Raw genomic sequence first — 12,683 nt, forward strand, 5'->3', positions numbered from 1 at the left:
CCAACCAGAGGCCGGAAGTACTCGGAAGTCACGTGACGCACAGGACCGGCGAGTGATTGGCTTGGCTGGATGTGAATGATGCGGCTGTGATTGCTGAATTGTCTGGGCAGGTAAAAAAGAGTACGCGGCTTCCCCCCGCCCCCCGCGTGGTCTGTGAAGCCCTTGGAGCCTTAAGAGTGTTTTCCGCTGTGCATGGGTTTGTTGGAATGAGAAGCGATGGCGACATTGTATCCAAAGTGCACCTGCCCTCTTCCAGTGCAAGGGATGCAGGAGATGCTCCCTTGCGGGCACTTCGGGGCAGCCTAGTAACGGCCGGAAAAGTCTCGATGTGGTCCTTCATAGGGAGCTAGACCTGTGCATGGAGCAGAAGGTTAAAAGGCGTTTCATTCAATTATTTAGGTGCAAAAATTTATTCCAGAATTCAATGTTGAAATAATTATGTATGGCCTGCATCCAACACAGAATCTGAAGACCCTTCAAAAGCAAGCATCTGAAAGTAGTGTTGGGCACTACTTTAGGAGGTTGTGCCAAATTTGTGATTAGAAACCTTGGGATGCTGTATTTTATTTTCTCCAAGGATTTATTTGCAAGTGATGGCAGATAGAAGGTTGAGGCTAAGTTATTAAGCAAGATTGCAAGTTCTGAGGAAAATAAATATGTAATGATCTTTCCTTTATACATAAAGATGGTGCTGCTGACCCATTTCTTAACTAGTGTTCTGAAAGGGAAAGGAAAAGGGTTGTCTATTCTATGGCCCTAGGAAGCCTGGTCAGGAGTAGGAAGTCATTCAACAGCCAGTTATGGAGCCCTGAACTAAGAGTTGGGACCATCTGTGGTCCTGGACAGGAAAATATTCCAAAAGGCCAAACCTATTCATGGAACGTGTACCACAGTGTTTTCTTCTGTTATGTGAGAGGTGAGACAGTGAGCAAGGGATCTAGAAAAAGGTAAGTGGGAGACTCATGGGTGTTTTATCTATTGAATAAATATTTGCAGAGTGCTCTCTGTGACCAGCAGCACTCTAGATGCAGAGGTAAAGGGATAAACCAGGTGCACAGGATTCCTGTTTTTGTGGAATTTACATTCTAATGGGGGAGAGATCACAAATTAATTAATGTACATGTAAATAGCTGGTAAGTGCTGTGGAGAAAATAAAACAGTGCAATGGTGGGAGGAATCAGGGGTGAACAGAGATGCCCCCAGGTGACCCTTGACCTGAGGGAGCTAGCTTTTCAACATACAGAGGGAAAAGCATTCCAGGGAAAGGGAACAGCCAGTTCAAAGGCCCTGAGGCAGGGACCAGCAGTTGGAGGAATAGCTAGACCAGTGAGGCTGGAGGCGCATCATAGAAGGGAGCATGGAAGAAAATGAGGTTAGAAGTGTGTGATGCTATGTCAGCCAGAACCTGTAGGCTGTGAGCAGGGCTTTGGGTTTTATTCTGGATTCAGTGGGAAGCCATATTTTCTGAATTCTCCAATCAGAAGGGCTCCTCTTTTGTCAACAGGACAAAATATATTCAGATCATAATTGTCCTAGAGAGACTCAAGGAGAGATCCATAAGGAGCCACCCAGAGATAATAAGCAGATGGGTACAGTTAGCCCTGATGTCACGAGAATTATCATCTACTGGACTATATGTGAATTGTTTACCCAAGCGTTCTGTGCCTCCAGGGTTTGGAGTCTGATTAGTTCCCTGACCTGTGTGTCTCTCTGGAGAGGAAAAGGAAGAGAAGGCCTGCTTTCTCTCGGATCCAGTGGTCGCATCCCCACCAGGAGCCCTGAATATCCACCTGAGCCATCGTCACCATGGAGGTCTGAAGTCCATGTGGTTCCTCACGGTGAACCAGGTGACGTGTCTCCATTAGAATCCAACCTTCATTACTGCTTCAGTAAATGTGAGGGATGGCAGGAAGCTTGGTGTTCGGCCACTCCACTCCACCCGTGGAACCGATGGGGAATCTGGAGCCAGAGAGAGGTTACTGATTTGCCTAAGGTCACACAGCCACTTAGGGACAGCATGGGTCCAGAATCCCCATCCCCTGACTACCTTTCCACTGCTCCCTTCACCACATCCGGCACCTCTCTTCCTTCCCGTCTCCTTCCCCTGAGAACCTCCTCCACCTCTATGTCCCGACATCTTCATCTGCAAAACGTGATCATTCTTCCTGCAGAGATAAATGTTGAACTGAGGATCAAGTGGCCACAAAAAGAAACACAGTGTGAAAAAGGTCACAGGGCTCTAGGGATGCAGGATACAGGTGGGGCTGGCTGAGGGTTGCCGTGGTGACCTGAAAGGTGAGAGGCATGTGGGAGGCTTGGCTCACTCCTGTGTTGGCTTCCAGGTGTTAAGGAAGATGCAGAGGCGGCACAGCAGCAACACAGACACCATCCCACCTGAGAGGTAGGCGGCCCCCGGGTTTTATTGCACCCAAAGGCTCCCGGCTTTGAGTAATGAAGGACAGCCCAAAACTGGATTGAAAAGACCTGCCTCTTGGAGGTAATTGTTAGAGTCACAAAGGAAACCCAGTTGGAACCTGGTCTGAAGAGTGTCACCTTTGCATTCCTATGACAAAATACTTGAGGCAGCTAACTTTACAAAGAGAAAAGGTTCATTTAGGTCACAGATTTGGAGGCTGAGAATCTCAATGGCACAGCCCAGGCTCAGCACCACCCCTTGGCCTCATCACCTTATGGCATGGCTGGCAATGGCGGCTCCATGTGTGGGAACAAGTGAGTTCGTCTGAAAACACCTGAGAAAAAAGGATTGGGTTCCCATGGTCCCCTTCAATGGCACACCCCCAAGCACCTCAGGACCTCTGATCAGGCCCCACCTCTTAAAGGTCCACAGCACCTCCCAGTACCACCACCACTGGGACCAAGTCTTTACAAATGGACTTTAGAGGAACACTCATTTTATACCTAAACCATAGCACACAGTGATGGCTTTATGCTAAATACCCATCACATAATAGCTTGCTCTCGCTTTTATGGTTATTTTCAAACCCTGTGTGTTAGATGAACTACTTGACTCATTTTAGCAATGATTGTACCCAGGGAGTGTGTTTGTTTATTTTCTTTGGGGAGGGGTCCTGGGGATTGAACCGGAGCACTTAACCATGGAGCCACGTCCCCAGCCCGTTATTGTATTTTGTTCAGAGACAGGGTTTCGCTGAGTTACTTAGGGCCTTGCTAAACTGCTGAGGCTGGCTTTGAACTCACCATCCTCCTGCCTCAGGCTCCTGAGCCCCTGGAATTACAGGTCTGCACCACTGTGCCAGCCCATGGAGTTTTAATTCATAGAGATTGTCTTAGTCTATTCAGGCTGCTGTAACAAAAATACCACAGGCGGGGGAGCTTACACAGCAAGCATTTATGTTTCACAGTTCTGGAAGCAGGGAATCCAAGATCAAGGTGACAGCAGATTCTGGCAAGAGCTTGCTTCCTGCTGGAGAGATGGGCTTTTTGGGGGGCGTGGTGGGGGGATGTCCATAGAGTGGGAGGAGCAGGGATCTCTCTGTAGCCTTTGTCCTGGAGCATGAATACCATTCTCAAGGACCCCATCATCATGGCACACTCATCTTCACAGGCCCCACAGCCTAGTACCATCACTCAGTGGGTCGGGATTTCCACCCTTGAGTCTGGAGGAGACAGAAACATTCAGTGGGCACACTGAGAACCCACACGGAGAGGCCAACAACCGTGAAGGAGGCTCTTCATCACTTAGGTTTCCTGACAGGAGGGCACCCCACACCAGGCAGGGCCATGGGGGGAAGCCCTGAGTGGGTCACATGCAGAGGGGGGCACTGGCCATTGTCTTTACTCTGCTTTCTGCAGGAAAATCCAGCAGGGCAGGGAAACAGCTTGCCAGTCGGTGGTTTGAGTGGTGTCCGTGGGCTCTGGGCTGTAAGCGGTCTCTAGTTGTTTGCTGTCTGACCCTGGGTCACTTAGGGCAGAGAAAACACTGGCTTGTACGCGTGAGGGTTAAGAAGTCGGAGGCGGGGTAGCCCCAGGTTGCAGGCGAGATGTGAACAACTCTGGTCCCTCGTGTGGCTATGATTCACAGATGCCAAGTAGATCACGACAGAGGGGACCCATGCACACAGTGCTCGTCACCTAGAACGGCTATCTGTTTAAATCCAAGAGAGTGTGCCCCGTGGGGACCTGTTTTCAGGGGGCAGTGACATCCCAGCCCCAGACCTCCCTGTCTGTGGAGCAGACAGCCAGGCTTTTCTGCCCTCACATCCCACTGTCAGTCCCCTGTGACTCAGGTGGATTCCAGAATCACAAGTCGTAACCATCCGTCCAGGCCTAGCTCCGGGACCAAGGTTGGGATGAAGCTGCCTGCTCTGCAGGAAGGTCGCTCGCTGGCTACCAGGCAATCAACCCTTGGCCAAAACCCCAGCTCAATCACTTCCCACCTGCTGTGGTTCCAGGTTGTGTGTCCCCAGAATCCACGAGTTGAAAACATCATCCCAGAGTCAGATGTTGATAGCATTTGGTGGTGGGGGCTTTGGGAGGTCATTAGGATTAAAGTCCTCAGGGTGGGGCTCTCATGGTGGCATTGGTGGCTTTATAACAAGAGGAAGAGAGAGCTGGGCCCATGCACTTGCTTCCATGGGATGCCCTCCCCCTTGTGATGATGCAGTATGAGGGCCCTTACCAGAAGCAACCCTGTGCTTGTGGACTTCCAGCCTCCAGAACTGTATGCCAGGTAAACCTCTATTTTTTATAAATTACCCAGTCTCAGGCATTTTGTTATAGCAACAGAAAACAGACAAGGACATCTCCCATGGTGCCTCTGGCAAGTGACCTCACCCCTAGGTCTCAAACTTTGCATCTGTAGATGGCATATGATAAAACTCAGAGTTGCTTATAAATGAAGGGATGAGTGTGAAAATGCACAGATATTTCTAGCTTGTAAGAAGCAAGTCCGTTGGAGCCTTCCACTCCCTGAAGACAGCTTTGCCTTCTGCTCCCAAGTGGACCATGAGATCTTTTAGGGCAGAGACCATAGCAGAAAAATAATGGCCACCATGTAGTGACTGTCCCAACTACCCTCTTGTTAGCCTATTGAGGTCAGGGCTATTTCTGTCTCCATTTTACAGATGAGGAAACAGGTATATCGAGGGGAAGTCAGTCACCTGAAGTCAATGACCAGGAAGTGGCAGGGCTGAGATTTGGGTCTCAGCCTATTTGTCTTCCAAATTCTGTGCTTTGAGACACCACATTTTGGGTGCTTCTTGTCTGAGCAGCTCTACTTGTTCTGGGATGCCACAGGTCCAGACCTTAAGTGGTTAAGTTGGAAGTGCAGCCTCTGTGTCTCCCCAAGGAATAGTCTTTCCCATTTAGGATGAAATCCCACCTGGCCATCCCGGAGAGGCTCAGGGAAGGGGGACCAACTATAAAAAGCTCTTGGTGGATTGAGTCTTGCTGGTTGTGCCAGAGCGCCATGGACTCAGGGCTTGGAGGAGCAGGAGGGCTTTCTAGAGCCCCGTGGGGCAGTGCAGGTATCCACATGGGCCAGTGTGGCCGCTGCCAGGATTTGTGCTTTCTTTTTTTAGGACTTGTGCTTTCTGAGCTCAGCTTCTTAGAGTTCAGAAAAAGCTCTTGACCCTCGAGACTCATAGCCATGGTGTCTGTTATTGTTGTCATTATTAATATTATCATGATTATTACCCAGAGCCCCGGGGAGGAGGACACACATTTCCCAGGCTTTGGGAGTTGATGGAGAAGGAGCATGGGGGGGAAGGGGGAGGTTATGCCAGGCTGCTGAGAATGTACCTCCTCAGGTTCAGTTTGTAAAGCCAAAGAGACCAACCCTGAGTTTCTCCAGACCAGCATGTCCCCTGCTGTGTTTAACAAACTTTCTGCAAGACATTCATAGGTTTTCCATGGATAAAAAGAATTCTGTGAGCTGGGCGTGGGGCACAAACAGTTGTTTACTGGTTACTGGGAGGCTGAGGCAAGGGAATTGGGAGCTCAGGGCCAACCTGAGAAACTGAGCAAGACCTTGTCTCAAAAGCACAGAAGGAATTCTGTGGAAACCAGCAGGCTTAAATAAAGTCAATTCTTTTTTCAATTGCAGGCCTTTTCAGAGATCTTAGTGGGATCATGCATTTCTTTTTTTTTTTTCTATCTTTATTTTTCGTTAGAGATTGAACCTGGGGTACTCTACCACTGAGCTATATCCCCAGCCCTTTTTATATTTTTTTATTTTAAAGCAGGGTCTTGCTAAGTTGTTGAAGCTGCTCTTGAACTTCCGATCCTCTTGCCTCAGCCTTTGGAGTTGCTGGAATTACAGGCATGCGCCTTAGCATGCAGCTATTCATTTTTTTTCAAGCAGCATTTATTGAGCATATTCTATGTGCTAGTGCACTTGTGATGTGTGGTAGAGAAACAGTCATGGCCCTTGACCCTATGGAGCATGCCCAGTCTAAAGTATTGATTGCATGCTAGAATTCACTGGGGGTCTCCAGAACTTGAGGTGCTGGGGCCTACCCCCAAGATTTTGATTGAATTAGTCTGCAGGGGGGCTGGGGCACCTTTATTTATCAAAAGCTCTCCCAAGAGATTATAAGGGGCAGCCAGGATTGAGGGCCACAGGTCTCCAGGAAAGATACCCAATACATTGATGATTGACGGGTCCCGGGCAGGGGAGGTTAGGGTACCTGAGAACCAGAAGCAGGTGCAGGCATTTTTGGGGAGGCAGGGAGACCCCACCAAGGAAGAGAGATTTCAGCTGGAATCTCATGGATGAGCGTAGGCAGCCGGTATGGGATGGGGTGGGGTGACGGCATAGGCGGGAAGCCCCTGAGTATCGAGGAAGAAGGGTGTCATGACCTTGGAATCTTAAGCCAGGTAGTTCAGGGCATTGGCAAGTTCATCTCTCTGAGCCTTAGTTTCTTTATCTGTAAAATGGGAATGCTGTAAGTACTACCTTTAGGATTTATCTGAGAATTTGAAGTGTAAACTGAGAAGCCTTTAGGTAGTTTTTTATGGGATAGTGAAATAATCAAATATATGTGGAATGAGCGGAGACTCCATAGAGGTCAAAGTGAGATCAGCTTTCAATTCCCCCATAGCCTCCGTTGTATGGCTGTGGCATGACTGGATGATACCTGGGTGTGTGTGTTAAGCACCTACTGTATGCCCTGGGTCACGAGGTCCAGAGGATGGATGCAATTCGGCTTTTCCCTTAAGCGGCTCCTGATGTATCTGGAGACCCTTGGGGTTCTGAGGAGGAGCCTGCCACACCTACTTCGGGGACATACAGGGGAGGGAAGCGGGGAGGCTCTGTGCCCACCCCTTCCTCCCCCGCACATACACGTTGAGCCTGTCCTCCCCTCGTGTCTGTGGTGTGACTCGAGTCCACATAGCCTGAGAGAAGGATGGGGGCCTCCAAAACTCCAGGGCACAGTGTTCGTGGGAACCTGCTGTCACTTCTGGGCTCCCCGTTCCTGGAGGGGTCACTCTGGGCTCTCTGTTCCTCGGCAATGGCTCTGAAAAAGACCCAAATCCTTTGCCTCATTCCAACCCCAGAAGCCTGTGTTTGGAACTAAAAAACGAAATTTGGCCCTGGAGATCTCCAGAGGCCTAGAGAGAACAGTTTCCCTGCGCTGAGCACTGAATGCAGTCCAAGTTCATTGTAATGGATGTTTTAAACTTGATACCCCCCCCCAGGAATGCTGGACATGAATGGAACTTGTGCCCATTTTTCTAGCACGGAAACTGAGTACAGAATCATAATGCCCCTGGGAGAGATGGAGTCTGGGTTCCAATGTGGGTCTGTCTATTGAGTTGTCTTCCCATGACTCTCGGCTGCCCACCAAATACCAGCTCTGGCCAAGGCTGACCCTTTGGGAAGCTCCAGAGCTAGGGCCTGGAGTTTATGCAATTCTGTGCTTGCTTTTCAGTGAAGCAGAAAAGTTAAGAAAACCAGCTTTGGAGTTAGTCTGCCTGGGTCCAAATCCCCCTGTCAGACCGACCCCTTACCAGCCATGTGACTCTGGACAAATAATCCATGTGTCTCAGTTTCCTTATCTGTGAAATGGGGATGTTATCAGCACCAATTCAGGGTGGAGAGGGAGATTTAATGAGTTGATCAATGTAACACATTAAAAAAACTGTCCAGGGCTGGGGTTGTAGCTCAGCGGTAGAGCTCTCGCCTAGCACATTGGAGGCCCTGGGTTCAATCCTCGGCACCACTTATAAAATAATTAAAATAAAGGTATTGTTGTTTTTTAAAAAAAAACCTGTCCAACACATAGAGTTTGCAGTAAAGGTCCTGACCCTGTTGTTGTCACTATTAGTATTTATTTGGGTAAGCTTGCGCAGGGACCACAGTGGCTTCAACGGTGGAGGTTTCTCACAGCGCTGACTGGAAGGTCAAGGTCAAGGGCGCTCAGGGTTCATTTCTTCCCAAGTCTTTCCTTGGCTGCCTTCTTGCTGTGTCCCCACCTGTGGGTGACTGTGTCCTAAGTGCCTCTTCTTAAAAGGACACCAGTCCTGCTGGATGAGGGTCCACCCTAATGACCTCATTTTAACTCCAGGGGAGGACACCGTTGGGTCCATAACGTTATTGGCATGTGTCCTGTGGTCCCGGCCCCTCTTATAAAGCCAGCAGGATCCCATCGTAGGGACTTCTCCCTGCTGACTTCACATGGCCCTGCTCGCCTCCCAGGGCCTCCCTTCTGCACCCCGGGGTGGGGCTAGCTCCACCCTCTTAGTAGCTCCCCAGGGGACCGGCTCCAGCAGGACCTGGGGGACCTGCTGGCCACGGTCAGACCGCAGCACCTTGTCGCGCAGAAGCCGCAGCCAGGCGCTCAGCCCCGAGGCCAGCGTGGATGAGGGCGGCGTGTTCGAGAGCCTGAAGGCCGAGCCGGCCTCGCCGCCCGCGCTCTTCTCGGGCCTGGCCAGCGGCCTCCCCGCCAGCCCCTTCCCCGCCAGCCTGGTGCTCGGGCCCGCGGCCGGCGGCGGCGACGTCTTCATCCAGATGCCCGCGCCCAGGGAGGAAGGCGGCAGCCGGGGCGGCGAGGCGGGCACCTACCACCACCGCCCGCCGCACCACCACTTCCACCACGGAGGCCACCGCGGAGGCTCCCTGCTGCAGCACGTGGGGGGCGACCACCGCGGGCACCCAGAGGAAGGTGGCGATGAGCAGCCCGGGACACCCGCCCCTGCCCTGTCCGAGCTGAAGGCCGTCATCTGCTGGCTGCAGAAAGGGCTGCCCTTCATCCTGATCCTCCTGGCCAAGGTGTGCTTCCAGCATAAGCTAGGTGAGTCCCTGGGGACACTGTGTCAGCCTGGCCTCCCAGAGGGCTCCTGCAGCTCACGGGTGGGGGTTCTGCGGCCTGTGTCAGAGGAAGGCAGAGAGGCTGTGACCTGCAGAGTGCCTGAGGGCATGGGATTGCCCTCCACCCAGGTTCAGGTTCTCTGACCAGCTGTGTGACTGTGGGCAGGTCGCTTGGCTTCTCTGACCCTTAGTTGCCACGGGTGGGGGTTGTCGGAGAAACTTCCCAGCTGGCCAGTTGGTGGAAAGGGTGTAACTAGGAGTTCAGACTTCTGAGATCTGAACCCCACTCTGCCCCCTTCCTAACCATGCATTGTTTAAATCTCAGGGCCACAGTTTCCTCATCTGTAAACCAGGGGTTAAGACAGCATATACAGCCTGTTGCAGTGGCTGTAACCCCAGGAGAAGCACCGACTATCTGGGTGCCATGCTGTGTTCTAAGCGTGGTATTGGGCAAGTTGGGTGTAGTCAGGAGGCTGAGGCAGGAGGAATGTGAGTTCAAAGCCAGCCTCAGCAACTTAGAAGACCCTGTCTCCAAAGAAAAAATAAAAAGGGCTGGGGATATGGCTCCCCAGTACCAAAAAAAAAAAAAAAAAGATAGCATGTGCAGTCAGCCCTCCATAGCTCCAGGCTCTGCATCCATGAAGTCAACCAACCACAGATGCAACCTATTCAGAGAAAAATTTGCATATATACTAAACGTAAGACTTTTTCCATGTCATTCTCAAAAACACACTCTAACAATTATTTCCATGACATTTACACTGTTTTAGGTATTCTAAGGAATCTAGAGGTGATTTAAAGATGCTGAAAGTGTGTGTAGGTTACATGCAAATACTGTGCATTTTATATGAGGGACTTGAGCATCTGTGGATTCTGGTATCCACAGAGTCCTAGAACCAATCCCAGATGACATGGGGGCCACTGAACTTCAGAGGAAAAGTGAGATTAAATCAAGTCAATGTGTAGAAAGTACTTAGGACTGTGCCTGGCATCACCATCTTAATCATATTCCTTATTAACGCACATGAAAACACTTAGCATAGAGCCTAGCACATAGAAAGTGCTCCATCAACACTTCCTGTTGTGTTAGGAAGTAAGAGGACGATTCACAAAGGGCTTAGCCTGCTGCTGACACGCCCTGAGCAGTCAGTAAGTGGTGTCTGGCACAGGACGGTTGTTATTTGTACTTATTTCTATTAGATTGTGGTGTGGCTCGGCCTTACAGCATTTGTGGACTATTATTTAATCCTGTCATAAAAACGGTGGTAAGAATCGCTCTCTTCCCACACATGAAAATAAGTTGTCTAGGCCATCTTTAGTTTCCTGTTTTCCCCTCTTGGGTGAGTTCTGACCTGCTCCCATGGCTTCTCCTTCCTCACTAGAGTACCTCCCTGTGAGTCCTTCTCTTTCGGTTCCCAGGAGCCAGCATGTTCCCCAAAACTTACCCTGAAGCCGGGCGCAGTGGCACATGCCTGTCATCCCAGAGGCTTGGGAGGCTGAGGCAGGAGGATCGCCAGTCAGAGCCAGCCTCAGCCACTCATGAGGCCCTAAGTGACTCCGTCAGACCCTGTCTCTAGGCTGGGGATGTGGCTGAGTGGTTAAGCACCCTGGGTTCAATCCCTGGTACAAAAACAAACAACAACAACAAAAAACAAAACAAGTCACCCTGAATTCTGGCAGACTCACGGCTAAGTTTTCTTCTTGAGTATGTTTATTTTTCAATAAGTGTATTTTGGTTTTGTTTGTGCTTTGTTTTTCATCAAAAAGGAAATTGGAAAAAAGAACAATAGGGTTACTAGTTCTTGTATATTTTCAGTGAAAAACGATAAACCCCTTTTCCAGAATGGCTGTGGGAGAAGGCCTGGCGTCCACACACTATCGACAAAGCAGGTGGCCCCCAAGCCCAGTGCGAAGGGCAGTTCTCCTACAGTAGGTAGGACGAAGTCATCACGCACGGGGCGTCCTGAGGTGCTGGCAGGGCACAGCGGCAGCTCAGTGAGTTGTGGAATCCAATTCAACCGTTCTCCCATCCACCTGGGTCATGGTTGCCTCTTAGCTGAGAATTTCCCCCCTTTAGTGTTCTTTTAATTCCTGTGATTTCCTGGGCTTTGTCTGTGGATGTATGCTTTTATTTCATGTGTGCTTGAAATAAAAGCATACATCCACAGATTGGTTTTGACAGTAGAAAGAATAATGGGTGCTACTTCCTAAGGGCTGGAGGTGATCTTCCATAAGCCCATCCCTCTGGGAGGTGAGCACTGTTATTATTCTGTCCAGTTTGCAGATGATGGAACTGGGGCTCAGAGAGGTGCAGTGACTTGCCCAGGCTCACACAGCAGAGATGGCAAAGCAAGGATTGTGTCTCTAGTCTTGCTAGATGGCGCAGCCCATGCTCCTGATCTAGTGCCAAATATTCCCCTTCCCGTGGCCTAACGCTGTCTCTGTCACGGTGGCTCGAGGCTCCCCGTGAGTCACATCCCACCCCTTTCTGTGGTTCACCTGCTGGCTCGGGGGCAGGTCTTTTTCTAACATTGCTGGGCCCAGTGAGACTAAGTGGGTGCGGGACCCTCTACCGCAGGCATCGCCGTGTGCATCGGGATGGCCAGCACCTTTGCCTACGCCAACTCCACGCTGCGGGAACAGGTCTCTCTGAAGGTGAGTCACCCGGCGGGGGAGCCTCCTGTGGCCGCGTCACGCTGCCCACAGCCTGAGTGGCTTAGAGCAGGATGTTGCATGGCCTTACACCTCTGCACGCGAAGTCCACCATGGGCTCTCAGTGACAGTCCCGCTGCCCCCAGGCCGCGCTCCGTCTGCAGTCCCTGGGGCACCTCCTCACCTTTTACAGCTCCACAGTCACCTGTGGCCCTTCAAGCAGTGTGGCACCTCCCTCCAGCCCCCCTCTGGGTCATCCTCTCCACTTGTGAGGTCCCTTGTGGTTACACGGGACCCACCTGGATAATCCAGGTGACTGTTCCCACCTGAGGCCCAGCTGACAACCTCAACTCCACCTGCAGCCTGAATTCCCCCACCTGTCCCCTAACTTATTCACAGCTGCCAGGGGTCAGTGGCCCTCCTCGGGAGGGTATGCTGCCTGCCACCACCGGGCAGATCCCACTTGTGCCGGCCTTCGCCCTGCCAACCTTTTCCCTGTGACCTGATAAGGAGAGGGGAAAAAAAATCATTCTTACTCATTTTCCCAGTGAGGAAACGTGGCTCAGAGACACTAACCCCGAGGTCACACAGCAAGGGCAAGTGGGAACTGGGATTTGAACCCAGGCAGTTCAGCCCAGAGCCTGTGCTTATTCTGAGTTCAAATCCAACTCCTTCACCACCTGCAGCCCCTCAGCCAGATGTTCCCAGCGATCTCAGCCTCAGCCTTCACCTCTGGATA

General features: G+C 51.1%; 1 protein-coding gene across 1 annotated transcript in view; it reads left to right on the forward strand.

Annotated features, from left to right (window-relative positions):
• The first annotated feature begins 1,823 nt into the window (after positions 1 to 1,823).
• Rnft2 (ring finger protein, transmembrane 2) overlaps positions 1,824 to 12,683 on the forward strand; it is a 60,238-nt gene continuing 49,378 nt past the window's right edge. The window contains exons 1-4 of the mRNA XM_076866929.1: positions 1,824 to 1,847; positions 2,343 to 2,401; positions 8,806 to 9,275; positions 11,871 to 11,947. Of these exons, the coding sequence (XP_076723044.1) occupies positions 1,824 to 1,847; positions 2,343 to 2,401; positions 8,806 to 9,275; positions 11,871 to 11,947 (630 nt within the window). The remainder of the gene's footprint in view (positions 1,848 to 2,342; positions 2,402 to 8,805; positions 9,276 to 11,870; positions 11,948 to 12,683) is intronic.

The sequence above is a fragment of the Callospermophilus lateralis genome, chromosome 1 (genome assembly GCF_048772815.1).
Source record: "Callospermophilus lateralis isolate mCalLat2 chromosome 1, mCalLat2.hap1, whole genome shotgun sequence".
Taxonomy (NCBI): Eukaryota; Metazoa; Chordata; class Mammalia; order Rodentia; family Sciuridae; genus Callospermophilus; species Callospermophilus lateralis.